The sequence below is a fragment of the Mixophyes fleayi genome, chromosome 3 (assembly GCF_038048845.1).
Source record: "Mixophyes fleayi isolate aMixFle1 chromosome 3, aMixFle1.hap1, whole genome shotgun sequence".
Lineage (NCBI taxonomy): Eukaryota > Metazoa > Chordata > Amphibia > Anura > Limnodynastidae > Mixophyes > Mixophyes fleayi.
In genome coordinates this window covers 72,018,331-72,039,461 of record NC_134404.1, presented here as the reverse complement: position 1 = coordinate 72,039,461, position 21,131 = coordinate 72,018,331, and the positions used below count along the sequence as shown (strand labels likewise).

The 21,131-nt window shown below is 41.7% G+C and overlaps 1 protein-coding gene across 10 annotated transcripts in view; it reads right to left on the bottom strand.

Annotated features, from left to right (window-relative positions):
- Positions 1 to 21,131, bottom strand: part of GIGYF2 (GRB10 interacting GYF protein 2) — a 135,680-nt gene that overhangs the window by 51,307 nt on the left and 63,242 nt on the right. For 7 of the 10 annotated variants that reach the window (XM_075201728.1, XM_075201729.1, XM_075201730.1 and 4 more), the window contains exon 8: positions 17,267 to 17,452. The exons of the other annotated variants lie outside the window; for them this stretch is intronic. In XM_075201728.1, coding sequence (XP_075057829.1) covers positions 17,267 to 17,452 — 186 coding nt within the window. The remainder of the gene's footprint in view (positions 1 to 17,266; positions 17,453 to 21,131) is intronic. 10 annotated transcript variants of the gene reach the window in all.

Here is a 21,131-nt window from a genome sequence, read left to right as displayed (position 1 = left end):
AAAATCCCAACTTTTCCTTAAAGCCCTCCAATCTCCCACCTAATTGACCTCCTCCCAGTGTCCCCCTACCACCCTCCTGCCCTCCCTCCTGTCCCCCTCTTACCTCCCTCCTTTTCATTCTCCTCTCCGTCTCAGCCTCCATTCTCCCCATTCCCTCCTCCTACCATTGCGTCCTACCCTCCCCTTAGATTGTACGCTCCTTCGAGCAGGGCCTCCTCTCCTTCTGTACTCCACCACCTTAACTCTGCTCTCCAGCTCCTTGTCTCTTTCGTGAGGTCCTCCTGCCCTTCTACCCACCCCACTGGGGGCTCTTACCTCTCATCTAGCTGTACATCGAGCTTCTGAGTTACTGTGCTTTTTGTTAACTGTACCGTGCTGTCTCACCCTGTATCGTGTTTCTGTCTGTCCCTGTACGGCGCTACGGACACCTAGTGGCGCCCTATAAATAAAAATTAATAATAATAATAATAATAATAATATTATATAGGAGAAGGCCTTATCTGAAAACATAACAATTGATGTACTTAGAATGAGCAATTTTATTATCTTTTATCTATAAGTTCCCACAAGGTTTCCACAATGCCGGATTTAACTCTCTATAGATGTTTATATGAATTTATGGCTTTATAACGCCATTAACCCTATTTTATTTTTTAAAGGTTTTTACATCTAGAGTGTTTTTAATTATAAATGTCATTCATAAATTACAAATCCAAATATTCCAGCACCCGAGGTGATCAGCATTTTAGAGCAACAAAAAACTCATTAACATATACTAAATGCTGTCATTGTAAGTGTAATAACGGGATTTATACTTACGATAAATCTTTTTCTCTGAGTCCATCTGGGGGACACTCTTTAACCATGGGGTTGAGTCAGGGGGAGGAGTCTGGCACCCAAAGAGTTAACTTTTTTCAGCTGACAGCATATCACCTCCGCCAGTTTGATTACAAATGCCATTAGGAAGATAGGCCAATCAACCAAGACACACCACTCAGAGGGGGAAGTGGAGACAAAACAACGAAAAGACGGGGGGGGGGGGGGGGTAAATCGGAGTGTCCCCCAGATGGACTCAGAGAAAAAGATTTATCGTAAGTATAAATCCCGTTTTCTCTTTCATCCATCTGGTGGACACTCCTTAACCATGGGGACTTACAAAAGCAATCCCTCTGAAGGGTGGGACCGCTCTGATCTCCTTGCACGCAGAACACTACGGCCAAAGGAGGCGTCCCCAGACGCAAATATATTAAATTGGTAGAATTTTGTAAAGGTATGGACCGAGGACCAGGTGGCTGCTCTGCACAGCTGGTCCGCCGTGGCTCCACTACGAGCCGCCCAAGACGCCCCAACCGACCGGGTAGAATGGGCAACAATACGTTTCGGCACAGGGAGATTAATACGGACATAAGCCTCCATGATAGTCAGGGTAAGCCATCTGGCAATAGTTTGCTTAGATGCTGGCCATCCCCGTTTGGAAAAGTCAAACAACACAAATAGAGACTCTGTCTTACGTATCTTTGCAGATCTCTTAACATATATAAGTAATGCCCTCACTACGTGCAAATATTAATTTGTCTTTGTTCCAGGAGTCTGAGGGTCCTCTCTCTACGGGACCCTGTAGGGCAGGTTTTACCTGCAGCCCCAAGGCCTTGCTAGGATGTCCCCTACCAGTGGATCCCTTGTTCTTGCGCAGAACTCTGGGACTTCCCTGTCTTTTGTTCGGTTCTTGTCCAGCAACCACCAGCTGAGGACCTACCTCCTCCACTGGTACCTCGAACACGGGAATGCTCCTCTGGGGTGGGACCCTGCCCAGGGTAAGGTCGCGAAAGATGTCACCATCTTTCCCAGCAGCTTCAAAGACCTGGCTACTGACAGCGTCCTGTCTGACAGGATCCTGCCTATCCACTCCATCTAGGACCTCAACTTGTTCTGTGAAGACAACCTTCTGCTGCGTACCAAGTCCCTCACTAGTCTCAAGAAACTCATTCTTAGACAAGGGATTCTCGTGACCTTTTCAGACTCTAGAAGTTCGGTCATAGACTGAACAACTCGTCTAGCCTTAGCACCCAGAATGGGTGTGACTAAAACCTTTTCCCTTACTGGAAATTCTAAGCCTGTATAGCTTCGTCTGAACGAAGCAAATCGACAGCCCTGAGCTCTTTCTGATTTGACAGAAGCCAGAGAGGTAATTTTTTCCAAAACCTGAGGTGAGCTGGTCCCATGAATTCTATCACGATATTCTGGACCTACTCGTCTACCGAGGACCCTGTCTGCTGCCGGGCAAACCCAAGCAGCCGTCCTCCCACCCCACCCTCTGGAACCAGAGGTGGGTGGTAGTCATGCTGCTGGTCTATCCGGCAGCTTGGCGGAAGAAACTCTCCGCGCCGCAGGGGCAAAGGATGACCTTCCCCTACGGGACTGTCTCCTGGATTCCACGACCCCTGGATTGGTAGTCTGGCCTCTGCCAGACCCGCCCCGTAAGGAGGCTGTCTGAAAGGACTAAACCTAGGCCTAGCCCTAGGTCTTGGAGTATTTACAGGCAAGGACGTCTTCTTGCCCCCTGAAGCCTGTAAGATCCGAGAGTCTAATTCTGGACCAAATAGCATCCCACCCGTATACGGGATGGATTCTAATGATCGTTTAGACTCTGAATCCGCATTCCAAGCCCTAAACCATAACGCCCTTCTAGCTACTACAGCTGTAGCCGAAATAGACGAAGCTATGGAGGCCGAATTATGGGCTGCTTCATATACATAGCCTGCTGCCTCCCTTAGTTGCATGGCCAGAGGCAGTAAATCTGAATCCTGCAAAGCAGTCTCTAACTGCCCTGCCCAGACTTCCATGGCCCTAGCTACCCAGGTAAAGGACAATGCTAGCCTGAGGCTAATACCGGCGGCCGAGAAGATCGACTTCAGCAGTGATTCTAATTTCTTGTCAGTCGCGTCCTGTAAGGTCACTGACCCGGGTACAGGTAGTGTAGTCTGACGAACCATCTCGCCACAGGTGCATCCACCTTTGCCACCTGTTCCCAACGGGTCATATCCTCCTCCTGAAGGGGATACAATACGCCAAACTTCCTTGGCATAGAGAACCTTTTATCTGGATATTTCCAAGAGGCCTCTACAATATCCCTCAACTCGGCTGAGGGAGGGAACCTGACCACCTGCTTAGAAGCCTTCTTAAAGAGAAGCGGTCCAAGGACTTCATCTCCTCTACTTCAGCAAACCCCAGGGTCTGACGAACTGCTCTTACCAGATCGTCCATACCCTGGTGCCTAGAGTTTCCTTCTGACTCTATAATGGACACATCTGAATCGTCCAACAATTCCCCCTCCTCCTCTGAGGAACTCTCAGAGTCTGACACTGACCACACCGCAAAATACAGGTACATATTTATCTATGAACCAGTCAAAAGATAGTATTTCTGTTCCTTTTCCTCTATATAGAGAGTATAAGGTATAATTAGTCAAGGTGAAAGGCTGCAGCAGGTTTTTCAGTAATGACTGCAATTAGCACAGAACACCTGGGCCCATTTAGCATTACATTTGGAACAGACAATATGTTTGGCACGCCCAAACACTTCCACAACCTTCATCAGAAAATACAGACTAGGTTATTTAACATATCATAGTATTTCTGATTAAATAAGACAGGTTTGGAGAACCTTATAGTTTTCCTTAAACAGTTCTCTCAACACCTCATAGTCTTATAATACACATGCATACACAGAAGAAACAAAGTGATACTTAGCGTGGAAGATATGTGTCAACAGTGCACTTCTCTCCAAATGACTGTTGCATCTGTCCTCCTTTTGAACTTTGGCGCCAAAAGGGATCTTCCACGTGCTCATTCAGCAGGGGGGGGGGGGGGGGGAGCGGTGTTCCTTAAACACATTCCCCTTCCACTGGCTCTCCTCCTGTGTCGTTTACTTTAACAGCGTTTTGCCCATTCTCTTATATTAGGGGAAAACCTGTTAGAATGTGTTCCCCACTAGCGCTATACAAAGCGCGCCATCCTCAAGAATTCACTGCCATCCCCATGGGAGGACGAACTTGGTATACTCCAGCTGGCTTCCGGGGAACCTCAGCAGTAAAGGCGCTCTCTGCCTAATGGCAGTGCCCGTCCTGCATCAGCGGGGAGAGTCTCTTGCCGACTGCTTCCCGCTGTGAGAAGCGGGAAGCAGTCGGCAAGACAGGCGCTTCTCCCACGAGTCAGCTCCGTTTACACGGAGCCTCTCGCCACTGTCAAAAGAAAAAAACTGCAAAAGAAAAGGAAAAAACCTATAACCAGTGAACTCTGTTCACTGTCCCTCTTGGAGCTCTTCAGGTGCAACCTTCTTCCAAGGGCACCCAATTCAAACTGAGGTATGTGGGAATTGGCGGGGGTGATATGCTGTCAGCTGAAAAAAGTTAACTCTTTGGGTGCCAGACTCCTCCCCCCGACTCAACCCCCATGGTTAAGGAGTGTCCCCCAGATGGATGAAAGAGAAAAGTAAAAGATATTTCAATTATATATTTCATGGTAGTTAAAGAAAAACGGTTTCTAGTATTTTAAGCCGATATACAAGTTTATATCCAATCCTACATGCTCTTTATATTTTCAACAAAACTCCCACCTGATCACGACTATCTGAGACTCTTATAAAAAATTACTGAATATCAGGTACAGAACTGGAACACAAAGCAGCGACACGGATCACATGAACATTATTTTATATTGCATATTTTTCATGTTTCTTCAAGCAGACATGTAAAAACAAACATGTGTTGCTTTATGTATTGATTTTATATGACTGTATGAATAGTTAACATGTAGCCTAAATTCTGAATGTTTTATCGTGGATTGCCATCGGCTGCAGATTCCTCATAGGAGATAAAAAAATTTAAACTGGCACAGTGAGCGCGAATGCGAAATACCTGCCACTATTTATCATTCATACCACAGGTGCCTGCCACAGAAGTAGCTTCATATTATTAACATTTATTTATATAGCGCTACTAATTCCGCAGCGCTGTACAGAGAACTCACTCACATCAGTCCCTGCCCCATTGGGGCTTACAGTCTAAATTCCCTAAAACATAGACAGACCCCCACACATGGACAGACACAGACAGACAGACTAGGGTCAATTTTATAGCAGCCAATTAACCTACCAGTATGTTTTTAGAGTGTGGCAGGAAACCGGAGCACCCAGAGGAAACCCACGCAAACACAGGGAGAACATACAAATTCCTCACAGATAAGGTCATGGTCGGGAATTGAACTCATGACCCCAGTGCTGTAACGCAGAAGTGCCAACCACTTAGCCACTGTGCTGCCCATATATACGCTATACTGGTGTTCAGTTGTTGAAATGGTTTTGCAGTCTTAATTACTGCATCGCTACTGCAAGATCTTGCAAGGCTGTAACGAAATCATTGGAGCAAAGTGAAATCTTACGACAGTCAGAGTAAGAATGTCGTTCTATTATTAGGGCAGTTATTGAGTCCAGTGTATTCAAGCAATAGCCCAGAGTAAAGGTACATCCATATAAGTACAAAACACAGACCACCTCATTGCAGTGCAAGTTTATCTTTTGCCTAGCTTGTACAATTTTTGAACTGGCTTCCATATTTCCTCAAAAACTTGTCTAGAAATGTACACACATGCAAAAGAAGCTTGGGGTCCATCTAAGGAGAGGAAAAAAACAAAAAAACTAAAATACAAAAGATGCAGAGACAGTGTGACCAAGAACAACATTGATAAGCGTAGGAAATGATAAAAAGATAAATTTTTGCTTTTAGAAGGGTCACTGTTCCCCCCCCCCCCCCCCCCCCATGTTTCACCATGTGCGAGACCCCCCGGCAAAATATGCATTCCTAATATCACATACTTTACCGCAGAATAACCCAGACGTCCAGGCTAGAGTCACAGAACACTGAAGTACCTTTTCCCATATAAACAAACCATTGTTCTTCACCTCTATGCTAACTTGTGTGCCCCCACCACACACATCCCCACCATACGTATTATAGCATGACCAACTGACCATCATGCATTTACAACAATGAAGCTTCTCAACTCAGTACCCTGGGGGTTTGGTAAATAAAGCAGGACAATCAGACCTAATAAAACCACCCCTTAATACTTGCATTAGTCTCACCATTGACAACCAATGTGACTGCTCCATTTTCAGTTCAAACAGTGAATAAATTGAAGAAACACTATTTAAAAAATAAATAAATAAAGGGAAAAAAAACCCGTTTGCGAAAGGTTTATTTTACAACTGCCCGTTTTCTTCCTTTCTATAACCATAATAATCTCTCTAGCAATGATTAGTAGGCCAAGTAAAACCTCTTCATGCTTAAGCAAGCTTTTCAAATGTCCTAAAGATCACTTGAGGCATTAATATAGCTATGCTTTAGCCAGCTTTTCACTCTGGGGTTTTCCTCTTGTAAACCAGTCTCCATGCTCTCAGTCATCCGGACTCTAATCTCTCTTCAACTGCCTATACATATGAACATCAAATGCAAATGACAGATACAGGGTATTTTTGACCCCGTGTTACAACCCATTCTTCCAGGCTGTAGATGAGCACAGACTGCGAGTTAGGTTTCCCCCTAAAATCTAGGACACTCTCCTTCTAACTGCTCTTTTCTTCACAATCAGCTCAGCAAGGAGACAAGACAAAAAGCAAGTTTTCTGGCATATGTACAACTACAGCCTCTGAAGAAGAGGTTAACGAAGAAAAAAAAAAAAAAAAAAGAGAAAGCGATGTCACAAAGCCAACATCAAGGAGAGAAAAAAGAAAAAAAGTGGAATACCTGGGAACGAACAGCCACCTTGACTACACTGGTAAGGTCCACTTTGCCAATCAGAGCTTTATTCCAAATTTGAAAGCAAGGTCTAGAACCCTAGTCTGCCAAAACCCAATGACTGCACCTGAGAATGACCAACCATACTAGTTGACGCCAAGGGAACTGGTCCAACCACCATAGAACGAGCCTGCGGGATTGACATCCTGATCCAGACAGTGGAAGAATCAGCCCCTTTACATAAAACCTAATAGAAAGAGAGGGTGTTTCAGCATTACATAAGCACTGCCTCCTTAGAAAAGCTAAGGTAACGGCTCAAGGATAGTACTACTGGTTGCTGCGAAACCCAAAACAACCTTAGTTTGAAACAAGGGGACTGTATGCTTTCACTGAAACCAAGGCATGAAAACCTATAGGAAAGAGTCGTCAGTTCAGAGATCCATATAGCTGACATCATAAGAGAAAAACATAGGAAAAAAAATCCAGGAAACAGAACAGGAGCTAAAAAGAAACATGCTGCAGAACCTTCATAATCAGTTTAAAGGAACGAAGGAGATCATGGAGAATGGCGCTGCTGCCTAAATTGACCCACTCCTTGTTAAACCTCTGTTAGGAAGTAGCATCAAATTGTGCTTTAAAAAAAACAAAAAAAAATAAAATAAAAAGGCCCCACCTAACCATGTAACGAGTCCCTTAATGCTTAATCATGGTTTCTTCAACTATGCCCTCAAAGCTAGCTACCCCAAAACATAAAACTCCAGCCAAAGAGAAATCCTGAGGTCAGCAAGAACAGCAGTCACTGAAACACCAGTGCGTTTTGAAAAGTTCTTAAGTCCTTGGAGTAGACAGGCACCCTGCAATTTCGATGCAACGCCAATAGGTCCATTTCTGGAAACCCGGTCAGTACAAGATCCAATAAAACTCAAGAAAGAAGGACCACTTGCCTGGGTCCAGGTATTGGAAGCTCAAGAACTGCGCTTTTCTAGTTGTCCACCACTGCACGGTTGGTCGCTTAACTGATCTGAACAAAGCAGTCTACCTACTGCAGAATGCAAGATATTTCGCTCATGCCCTGGGGGCTACGAGTGCCTCCTGACGCTTCAGTTAAGCCACCACTATGAATGTTCCTCTGGACCTTGAGTGCTTGGTCCTCGAGTTCCAGTTCCAGTTGATAACGGACCAAAAGGGAGTGTCAGAAATCGAATGCTCCCTGAAAAGCAAAACAAAAGAAAACCCTGGTGGGTCCTCCAACACTGGAATATGCAGGTAAGCATTGATGAAATCCAGAGACGCCAGAATTTCCACTTCCCTCATGGCCTCAGCAACTGGCCAAAATGACTAAATCTTGAATTGTTCCATCAGAAGGAATTGTCTCACGTAAGTACCATGACCAGTTTGGAATAAAAACCCTGACCACACTAATGACAGGGCAGATGACTGCAGTACCTGACAGTTTTTTTGTCTTTTCCAGTTCCCTGATTCTATGGTTAAACATAACTTGTTTATGTGCCCCTACGGCTGAGAAAGAAAATGTGGTTAGACAATGATAATCAACTAATTCTAACTGCATTAGATTCTGACAAAAGAGAACAATTACACAAAAACTTACAATACTTCAAAAATCATTGTGCAGTGTTCAACCTCCACACCAGTCAAATCAAGACTTAACAACTCTTATTTAAGAACTACAATGAAATGGTCACAGTTGACCATAGACATATTCTGGGAAAGGAAAGCAGTGCCTGGTAACATCCAGTCAACTGTGGCACTATGTTCCAAAACTGCCCTCAAAGCAGTGGATCCCAAACTCTCTCAGGTTGAGGCAGCCTTGGGGTCTCCATCATTTTTTTCAAGGCACCAGAGTCAAAATAATTACCAAGTAGTCCCCACCTTGGTTTCCCAGCTTACCCCCCAGCCCTGGCCTCGGGAACTCAGAGATCACCGCAGGAACCTCAGGTAGCCGTGGCGCACAGTTTGGGAACCGCTGCTTTAAAAGATCCAACAAAAGCAGCCAACTAATGCAGAGAAAAAAAGGCAATATTTAAACGAAACAGAACATCTCCTCTTTTATGGCAGCAATATGTCGGATTTACTGACAGCAGACAAGTTATGGTGGCTGTGATGTTCAAATGATTTGTTCTTCCTTTGAATTACAATTGTTGGCATTATGATCTGTAGTTTTGCTTTTATGTTTGCAGCATTCGCTTTAAGGCTCGTATGCATGGATGGATGTACAGCTAACAGAGGTGGTCCTGGACTCCTTTATAGTACCATTCTATGACATGAACTGAGGTGCATGTTGGCTATTCAGATTATAAAACAGGTTTGGCTTGTGAAACAGTTATTTATGCCAAATTACAACTACAACCTAGGAAACCTGACAGGTTGGTCTTCCTCTGGGGTCCCATAATCTCTTTTTGGTGGGTCAAATACAATATACTTGGGGTGCTACCACCCTAAAAACAGGTTGAGGATGGACACAAAAGACCAGTAGAACCAGTTGACACAGTCTCTGAGAAATGATCAGCATTAAACAAATAAATTCCAGTCCCACATTGTAAGTAATCTGTACACATATCCAAGAGAAGTAATAATTTAAAGAACAGTCAAGGGTGCAAAAGTATAAAAAAAACAAATGAAAGTACCGGGCGTAGACAGATGATAGAGAAAAATATATAGGCAAAAATGGAACCTGCTGCTGTAAAAAAAAAAAAAAAAAAAAAGTCTGCGGATTCTTTAAAAGGATCAAATAAAAAAGAGAAACGGCGCTGGAACCAATAAACATAAATAAGTTCAGTAAATGGTGAAACAATGTATAAAAATATCAATTAAAAACAATAAAATGTAGATATGATATCTAGCAGAGAATAATCACAGCATTTGAATGCATGTAAATACTTAGAATAGCACTATATTACCCCAATAAATAGGTCGCAAAAAAATAGATCAATACACACTAAAATAGATTATAGAATGGGCCAATATTTCGAGTTCAATTATATCAGAGTCCAATGAGATTCCTAGGATCATGTGAATTATTTGATGGTATTCCGTGAAACTTGTCCACTCTAGATGAAATGTTCACTATTTGACCTGTGGGCTATGATCTCAATAATTGATCCTTCTGTGTCATATTTCCGCCCTTCACATAGGTACTAAAGAATAGTATTAATTCCACATAAATCTCATTTAAATGTGTTCTTCGAAGTGCACTATAAATAAAGGTCCAGTATGTCTATCAATAAAACAGCTTCGCTAGGTACATCTATCTCCGTGAAGAAAAAGTGTGCTAGAGTCCAATATTACGGGTTACCTTCAGGTTGAGTATCAAACCCACTTCTTTCGCTTCCTCTGGTCTCCAAAACGTACTAAAAACAACCGGAGTCCGGCAAACAGATATTCAGCCATCCGGATATTATATGATATTCAGCGTGCACGCTGAAGACGCTCTCCTGCCCGTCTTTAACAGTATATATTTCTTGACCATACAGGTCCCGTTAGTGCGGGAGGAAGATTATCAAACACCAGCCAACCAAACTCAACATTTATGGAGAAAATTACATATAGATGCAACTGAGCCCCTAATGTACAACAAAACTCTAATTTAACAAGCGGTTGTGTGATAAACATGACTTTCGCATGATGTGCCAAGGTCTGCAAACCATGCTTGCACTATATCAAATAGTCAGCCCGAGCCAAATTAGTGTTTCCTCACAGAACGGTTGAATTAAAGCTCACGTTCACACTTGCCATCATGTAAAAGTAATAATGCACTGAAGCCACTGTTACTTCTAGACAGGCAGTCCAATGTTTCTACAGTTTTACAACACAAATCACAAATGCTACATTTTGTACTTAGAATTTTCCAGCAGTGTGCCCAGCCTTAGGTTTGTCATTATCCTAACGATGCAATATTTTGTAGTGATTTTACAGGGAAAATAAATAGAAAAGTCCCGATCAGGATGCCGATTCCTTTGTACACACTATTGAAGTTTTAATTATTTTTTTTACCTTCAGACCTGTGCTATTCATCCGTCATAACCATCGGCTGAAAAGATCATGAATCTGTAAACTCTATAGAGATCGGTGGACAATGCTGGGTGTGCGTGCATACACACTTCAGAATTGGAACATCATTGCTCCATCGTTTATAGATATTTTAGTCCTGTTTAAAAATCTTGTTCAACAATACGATGTGCTTTGGAACAATGATCATTCATCACTGCAGAGTACAAAGTAATGTGATATCGGGCCAACCGATCGTTTATCGTCTGATTGACTCGAAATCGGCTGAAAACACTTGAGCGTGTACCCAGCCTAACTGCTTACTGGATCATTATCTGAAGGATAAAAAACTTAATAATACAACGTATATCAATCAATATACACACCAAATATACACTTAGTGGGAACTTCATTAGGTAAACCTGCTTGTTGATGCAAATATCAAATCAGCCAATGATGTTTCAGTAACTCTATGCATTTAAGCATGTCTAAGACGTTCAGCTGTTCAGACCAAACACCAGAATAGGGGATAATGTGATCTAAGCAACTGACTATGGAATGATTGTTCATGGGCACACGAGGGTGGGCTGAGCGTCTCAAATCATCAGATCCCCTGGGATTTTGACAGACAACGGTCTACATAGAATTTAGATATTGGCTTACAGGAGTGGACTAACTAGAAACTGTGGCTACAGTAGGCACAGGTTGATCAAAACTGGACAGTTGAAGATGGGGAAAACCATTGCCTGGTCTGAGATTTTCGATTTCTGCAGAGACATGCAGACAGTAGTGTCAGAATTTGACATAAACATGGATTCATCCTACATTGCGTCAACAATGCAGGTTGATGGAAATGTAGGTAATGTTTTCCTGGTACAGATTAGGCCGCTTAATAGCAATTGAGCATTGTTTAAAATGCCACAGCCTACCTAAGTATTGTTGCTTATTATGTGCATCCCTTTATGCCACAGTCTACCCATCTTCTACTGGCTACTTTTAGCAGGAAAACACACCATGTCACAAAGCACACGTTCTCTCAAACTGGTTCCATGAACAACAATGAGTTCAGTGTGCTCCAGTTGCTTATACAATCACCAGTTCTCAATCTAATTATGCTTTGTTATGTTGTGGAACTAGATTTGCAGCATTAACGTACAACCAACAAATACAAAGTTCTGAATTCTTTCCTCATGTATAAAACAGAGGAAGCTGTCAACAAACTAGCACCAATAATAAAACCACCCTGCCATGGTTGAACTTGGGAGATATATTGGGTTTTACAATAAGCTGGTAAACACAATTGTAAATGTATAAACAAGCTCTCTTTCAAGTGGGTGAAGGTGTGCTTATAACTGCTACAATCCCCCCTCCCTTCCAGTAGCTTGTAACACAGAAGGGTATAGCTCAGCCAAATATCTAAGTACCTACTGGTTAATAATACAAAGAGAAGTAGTAAATACAATAGGGAGAGCAGGGACAATGAGAAAGAACCTTTCATGCTCAATTCCACACGGAGTAAAGTACTAATAGCCGGTGGTAATCATATCACTGATGCTGACAAATCAGACACGCTTTATTCCTACAAAACCCTCCGAAATGTGACAAAAACGACGAGAAAATAAAGAGACTTCCCAACACACAGGACTCTGGCACTTCACTTTCACGTCAGCGCGACTTAGATGAAGCTTCCTTTAAAGCTGCAATGTGTGGACCCTGCAGGCTAAGTCTTTAAACAATTAGCCTGCAGGGTCCACACATTGCCGCTTTAGATAAAGAGTGACAGATTTCTCAGCATTGGTGATACGTACCCTGCCCCTAACAGCAAATTAAACAACTAAGTATCCTAACTAACAAGGTGAAATTGAACTTTGTAAGGAACGAGTTTTGGATGCGTGCTTCAGTACTCTTATTAAAGAAACTGTAATCAGAGCAGATATTTATCACAGAACAATGACAGTACCTAGTGTCACCAAGAGATGTCCAGTCATGGGGCAGACATACAGTCATCCATCCCTCACACATGCTGCCAAACAGGTACATGCCCATATCTTACTGAGAGATAGAATAGACTTTTTTGTTACAATAAAATACAATTATAAAACAGAACAATTGTTATTCCTTTTTAAAACCATAAATCACTGATATTGTAGGTAAATGACTAATATTACTTAAAGATGGCAACCTATGGTAGACCAAATATGAATTTGAATATGACACCTATCACCACATACTGTGATAAATATATATATCACAATACTGTAGAAAGTTAAGCAACCTTCCTCACCTACATGACTGTAGTAAGACTCGAATCATATCTAAAATCTCCTGTCATTTTCACCTCATTAAGAGTTTCAAGCAGCTACGATTAAAACTAACGTATCCAGGTATGCTCCAAAGACAACAAACCTGCACTTTATGCGGAGGATCTATTGCTTAAGATCACATATTAACCTCCCTTCACGCCATCTCGGAAATCCAAAACTACAATGCACTAAGGCTATAGGATCAACAGTGACAAAACAGAAATCCTGGATGGATTTTACAAGACCACACCTGGCAAAAACAGAGTCCAGTAACTGTGCGCCTTTGCTCAGCCTGTTCCACCCGACATCAGTGGTGGCTTTTGGAAGCTCTTGATCGACATGAACCAGGTTGAAGTCTCACACGCAGTCAAAAATGACCGATGCGTCATGTAGATGGGGCAGCATCTCTTCAACCGAGTCGGTTCAGATGTTGGCAGACACGAGTACATTTGTCAGAAGCTCAGAGAAATGGGCAGGCTACTGCTACATGCCAGAAGAGCTACCCCTTTGGAGAGGATGGAAGACTACCATCCGAACTTTATGCACGTAGTGGACGCTGTGAAGCTGGTAGCTGGCTAGGACGAGGAGACAGGTACATTTAAGATGCCCTCGCTGGCACTCAAGGTCGGGCACGGCCTGCAAAAGATGGCGAGGATTGTGGAGTGCCGAGCCATGATGGAGGGCTGCACTGCTGCGGTTGAAAAAAAACGAAACTTCAGGATATACGAGGCTATATGGAACGAATTGCTCTCATCAGCTGCCTACAAAAATCTTAAGAAGTCCAAGTGGAACATGCCTCAGCTACCTTTCATGGAAGATTTGAAAGAGATGCACTTGTACCTCGATGAGAAGCAGCAAACCTACCGAAGTGGACTATCCACCGAGCCTACGGCTAACCACTGTGCACTGCTTGCAAAAATTTACCTGCCAAATCCGAGGAAAACGAGGGAGAAAAGTCCCCATCTTGCTGACACCAGCCATGCAAGCTGCAATGGAACTTCTCACAGAGAAGCGTGAAGAATGTGTAGTGGATACCCAAAATGTCTACATATTTGCCAGACCAGCTGCCTTGTCACACTTCAGAGACTCCGATTGCATACAACTGTTTGCCCGAGAGTGTGGGGCAAAACATCCCCACTCACGGTCTTCAACAAAGCTTCAAAAGCACGTTGCCAATCTCTTGAATGTCCTCAACCTGAACTGGATCAGTTGTCAGACTTCCTTGGGAACAACATCAGGATGCACAGGCAGTATTACAGCCTCCCAGAAGGTACCCTCCAACTCGCCAAGATCAGCAAACTGTTAATGGCTCTCGAGAGTGGCAGACTTAAATTGATCCGGATGGCAAGTAGGACATCTGGTGTCTGCTTTTGAATTTTACCTTGGTCATTTACATATCTGTTTCTTTTCAGAACCGGTCCAGCTACTGAGCGACATGTTGTATGAACAGCAATCCCCCACGACAGTGGCACAATTGGCAAGTGTTCAGTCAACACTTCCATGTCAGAAGAGAGGTAGGTATGGTTCTGGCAACACAGGACCAGTGCGCAGGTATGACTTCCACAGGTAGGTGTAGCACACAATTTCGCTAGGCAAAAGAACTTTGCCTTCTCTGTATTTTGCAGAGCCGTAAGGCACTGTACTTCATTTCAGGTTGCAAAGAAGTGCGGAGGAAATCCTGGGAAAGAGGAGGCGGCCCAGGCTGTGGAGAAACACCTGATGAAGTTTATACAGACATGTTGGGTGCCCGGAAAGCGAGACTGTGTGGATACCCTCATGGCTGAACCATCCATACTGAAATGATCGGAACTGGCCGTGGGTGAAATTCTGCTAACAGCTTTAAAGAGGGATCAAAATTGTTGAAATGATGTGCAGTGGTTGAACAGGGCTGTAACCTCCATGGCTAGGTGTCAGTGTAAGAGGGCATGCGGATGTCCTCAAGATGGCCAAAATACATGAAACTTTTGCCCACTATTGGTATTGTTTAATCATTTATGTATGCGAGAATTTGGATGTCCTCAGACAGTCAAAATAAATTATACTTCCCAATCTTGCAGTCCACGTCAGTACTTTATACAAACTCAAAGTGTAAATCTCAGGTGGTAGCTCTGGTGACAAACCGCTCCTACACATACCCCTCTATGATTGTTCAGTCGACAGGGCATTAGGAAAGAGATGTCCCTATACGCCATCTTCCAGACATGGGTCCTCACAATGCAATAAAAACGTGTGTGTGTGTGTGTGTGTGTGTGTGTGTGTGTGTGTGTGTGTGTGTGTGTGTGTGTGAGAATGCATATAAAGTTTACTTTATCTGGTGGTCCTCATCCTGTTGGGAAGGTGTCAAAAAGCTTGCATGGCCCACCAACGAAGTCTCAGTCCCACCCCACCCCCAATACATTCTATCCCGCTTCAGTTTCCAGATGTCCTCAATGTAGCGGACAAATCACTTCCTCTTTGAATGAACTTTGTAACCCTCTTCCTTACTTCAATTATCAGCCATATCTAGTTCATCTAGGTTATGGAATTTAGGACAAGTCTTATACAAAACGCAACAACGTATTTCACCATAGAGTGGCTCCTGTGGATCTCCCATTTCAGAAGGCCTCCCGTTTTAATCATTAAATTTCTGAACCACCCCCAAACTCTAGGCCTTATACTGCTAATTGTTATTGGACACAAATGTTATTGCTAGTGGCACCCACACCCCAAATAACCCCATCCACTCTCCCTTAACCCCACCCCACTATTAATTACATAACAGGAAAAAAAACTAGGAAGTATATTTATAGGTACAAATGTGTATACATTTTCAAAATCACAGAATAGGTCCATATTTTCATACTGTATGGTAATAAAATAAAAAAAATGGGCATTTATATGCACAGACTCTCATAGTTGCAATGATCCCAATCGGAAATTCTAGACTAATATTGTTTCAAAATTGCATCCACATCACATCCTTGTACACCCAAATAAATGCTTTTTAATCTAAAAAGCTCTCAGGCCATTCGATTTACTGTGATGGAAACAGATTTTCCTAGGAGTTAGAGGTCTTTATTTGTGCTTCAATAGTGCAGTATCTGTAATACATCACCATAACCTTCAGATTTAGCTGTAATAATTGAATATGTCCTGATATTTAAACTAAGCTTCCTAATAACTTTCCCAACATACTCTGTCACAAGGACACATAAGACACAGCACTGCTTCACATGTAATGTTGACCCTTAATGCAGGTGTCCAAATGTCTCCAATTTGATCGAGTGATAGAATGTATTAACAGGTCATACTGTTACATCATACAAATCTGCCACATGCCAAAGATTTATGCTTCTTAGAAGTGGAATGAACGTAGGAAAATTCAAATGGAGAGATCTATGACAAAGTATTTATTCTTCTCCTGCCTCAACAATGTAATGTGACCAGAATGTATAGCTCAAAATGCATATTTCAAAACCCTATAGCCCCTAGAAAGCAGTATGTCTAAGTTCCTCTGAGTTCTGCCAAGTAAATCTAATGATAGCACAATTCCAACACCGCCTTACAAATTGTCCAGTAACAACGCACCAACTAGTAAGCTGAACCCGTAGCAGCTCTAACAATTAGTTAAAAGGTATATATTCCTTTTTTAATCACTTCTCTTTTTTCAGCTGCTCAGTGCTCATCTGTCATTAAATTCATTACAGCCTCAATTCCATATTTAACAGATTGAAGTACATAAAGATGCTACATGACAAGTAATTAGCTGAATGTCAGTTTTAAGTGTGAGCGAAAATACCTAAAATTAAACCAGTGAATCACCAGTAGCCTTAACATAGGATAGGATTCTCAACGCTATATCTAGAAACGTACTTGCTCTTTCGCATAGATTGCCGTTCGAGACAATGAGTCTGCTTTTTGTTTAGATGCATTTTATGGATCCTTGGTTACATACAAAGCTGCTGTCCAAGGATTATTAACCACCAAAATTACAAATTCTTTCTTGGTAAAACAAGAAACCTGGTAACTGTTAAGTAGGGTTATAGTACAATTTCACCCATATAGACAAATTGTTGTCTACATGCCTCAGTAAAATCTCTTGTACGTGGCCATAAAACCATTCCCCCCCCCCCAATATTACATTTGTTTTTAACCTCCACATACTCCCTCTTTATTTTGTACTCACCAGGACTATGAGAGCGCCACCTCTCCCCGTCTCTTCTGGGTGCGGCAGTCCTCCACACACCTCCACCTTCCTCTTCCTCGCCATTCAACTCCTCCCGCAGGCTACGCCAGTTTCCACTCTCTGAACGGATAAATTCATGCTTTCTCCCAGCAGCTGCTGTGCCTCCCTCTTCAAACACAGGCCGAACTGAAGGAGTTTACAGAATTAGTCTAACAAAATATCAACTGCAGAAGTGCATATGTCCCCAATTCTAGGATAAACCAGAGTTGAATACCTGAGCTCACTGTACGCTTACCAGTATCATAGAGCAACATTCCATCAATTCATTTTCACACAGATAAGCAGACATAATTAAGCTGTACCGAGTAACATTTTCCCTGTATACTTTGTTTAGTGTGCTAGTTATTTGCAGACAAACCAAAATAGTGCCTGTAAATAAAATACAAATGAGAATTTGTAATTCGCCTTTTACACCACTATTGAAAGTTTGACTTTTCAACTTGCTGAATCTGTTCTTTTCCCTGACGTGCCAACTAGCATTCGTTAAGAGTAGAAAGAATGTATTTATTTGTGGATCTTTGTCAGCAGTCAATTAATTTACCAATATTTTTCTACACAGGTAGCACATACAAAATCTGCATAGAGTGGAAATGAACCCATGCTCCCAGAGCTGTGAGCAAGCATTACTAACCGATGTGCCAACATGCTAGATATCACAATGTACTAAAATAACTACTGGGGAAAAAAAGAATATAATGAAATATCTGACACTACTTAGCATAGTAACATCTGTAACTATGGAGATATTCATTGCAGTCCAACTTGTTTCCATGGTAATAAGTGTAGCTAAGGAATGTCATATTCACGTGTCTGCAAAATTCAACAGACATGTCTGAATTGTTTAGTGCTGATTTAGGGCAGTGGACCTACTCTAGATTATAAGGAGTGCTCAGAGTTACGGTGCAGAATTATTAGTATTTGTCTCATATTTGGCCATTTTTGAGTGTAATCCTTTAGTGCTTTCTAAGTTTGAAGCAGGCACTTAATCATTACTTTAACTGTTTAGGTATGGTTATTCTTTTTCAGTCTTACTTCTACAATCAAACAATTTTTAGTATGTTGTAAAACAAGGCGACCCTGGTAAATGCCAAAATACAACAGAATACGTTTAAAAGGTCAGGAGTCCATTTTATCCCCTACAATCTTAAAATTAAAACAGACTTACATATATTAGCAACTACCTATATCAGATAATAATTTAAATATTTCAGAAGAGTAGATATTTATTTATCTTTATAGGGCACCACATGAGGTCCGCAGCGACGTACAAAGGGGAAAAACAAGACAGTACATGGTATAACCGTACAATACAGTAAACAAACACTACACATTATTTGAGATTAAGCGAAAAAGGTTTGGGAATGGTATTTACCAGCTCTTTTTTATAGGGCAACTTATATCTTAGGCTTATTGGTCTTTTAGTAGTGATAATAGTATTTTTCTGGTAGCTTCCCTTTCATTATCCTTAAGGCTGCCTATATATCTATCTACTGTTTGGATACAGTTATATCCAAACGCATCGCTCTGAGCTAACCAAGGGAAATTATATGCTTGGGAGGGAAGGGGGAAAATTTCTGCAGGCACAATTCATCTTTAAGACTGGACTGGTCCTGTTCCCTGCAAAATTAGGTTAAGTCCTTCTCAACCCTTTACGGGAAGAAAAAAAAAAAGCACCCATTATGGCTTGTATAGAGTATCATGCAAGCAGATGAAGCTCTTGGTTCTGGAAATAGAGTAACTTGCCACATGCATAAGTGAAGTTGTAGTTTACCCTAACTTACTTAGCTATCTCACAACACTACATACATGAACTTGCCACAGATGTAGACTCCCCTCTTTCCACACATGAGCAATGAAACTCCCATTGATAATCCAACAAGATTAAATTGCTCCGGATATCCACAAACCTATCAAAAATCCTCCTGACCCCTTAACGGAACACATCTCCAATGATCTGGATTCTGCCCAACGCTCATTAGTGGGGCATTTTTGACCTATAGCCAAGAGAGCTGTTTATGGCAAAAAAAAAGTGCTAGCTGTGTGAAGTGGTTGGCAGGAGGGCAAGAACAGAGGGTCAAGAACTCTGTCTGGACATTGTTTGTGGTAGACTTGTTCACCTGTTCGTTGCTGGACCAGCCATACTGTATACAAATAACACTGTATAACTGAATGGTCACTACATAAAATTACATAACATATGTACATGCAATTCCAAACCAGGCAGGAGTTAAAGGACAGAATACACTACAATCAACGTAAATGGTAAACATAATAGATAATTTTCATATCTTCGCAATTGCTAAATACATGGTAATTTTTTAAATCAAATATGAACAACTACAGTCGTTGCCAAACTACATTTCCCATTATAATCAGTTACTTAAATTACATTTTAATAAAATTAGGAACCTGTTGAAATCAATCACTTCAATGCTCAACAAAACACCTTGATATATAAACAGACTACAAGTCACTAAAATATAATTGTGGCTTCATCGCTTAAAAATTATATAAATTTATTGCAATTAGTGGGCAGTGGACCGCTGTAACCCTTTGCAAATGTACTGGTTTTTTTTACTGTAAATGTATTGATTTCTGATGTTGGAGGAAACGAGTTTTTGTAAGAAAGTTAGAAAGGAAATCACAGATTGATGTGAATTTTATTAAGTTTAAATTGCGTTACAACCAAGTTTAGAGAACATACTACATTCAATATTTATTATCAGGGTGTAATAATATCTCAGTCTTTGAGGTGCCAGCTAGGATCAGGGTGCACGGTTACCCCCTGCCAACATGTATGTCAGAAACAGTATATAAAGAGTCATGTTTGACCACGTAATTTAGAATACCATCAGTACTTCTGTATGATAACTAGTACCTCTAACTAGTGTGTAAAGGCCCTTATAAAAAGGACCCTTGCGCAAAAAATATCACTGCTTGAAGATTCTGACTGACGCCTATTGCCTGCTGTATCCTGTGACCAACAGATATGTATCATGTGATTTCATATCCATTAAAATCACAGCCATAAAATATGGTTGAAAATTGAAGTGTAGAAATAATTACTTCCCAACTACTAACCTTCAAAATCAAGAACAGCAAGTTTAGATGAAAGTATGTCAAAGTAAAGAAAGGTATGCAGGCTCTTTTTTATTTTAATTATTTTGGCAGATTCATGTCACTTTAGTTTGTCTACAAAAGGACAGTCATCATATATTGCACTTCTCTATTCTAGGCATTTGTTAGACTGGGTAGACACTACAGGTTATTTAGTGAATTATCGGGCTAAACACCCGATAAACGTCCGTTTGGCCCGATATCACATTGGAGTGTATATTTGCGCAATAAGCAACAGTCGTTCCAAAGTACCAATCGTCGTTTTATTTGATTGTTCAGCAAAACTTAAAATCTCATTCAGCAATGAAATGACATCCTTCCAATCCTGCAGTGCGTATGCACTCACCATCAGGTTCTCCATGGAGTTTAGAGTCATGATCTTTTCAGCTGACTTATGAAAGTCGAAAAGCACAGATCTGAGGTTACATCTTATAAACCATGTATAGGGTGTACATATGAAAAAGCATTCCGATTATGACTTTCTTCAGTCGTTAGTACAATTGTTGTAGAGAACACATTGTTCGAAAATTTTTGCAGTGTGTACCCAGCCTTAATGAGCCTATACCAGTGTTTCCCAAAGCTAGTCCGCAGGTAGCCCTAACAATACATCCTATCCATATCTCCTTGCCCGAGTGCTGGGTTTGGTAAGTACCTTAATACACGCAATATCTGCTCATTTGCACGACAT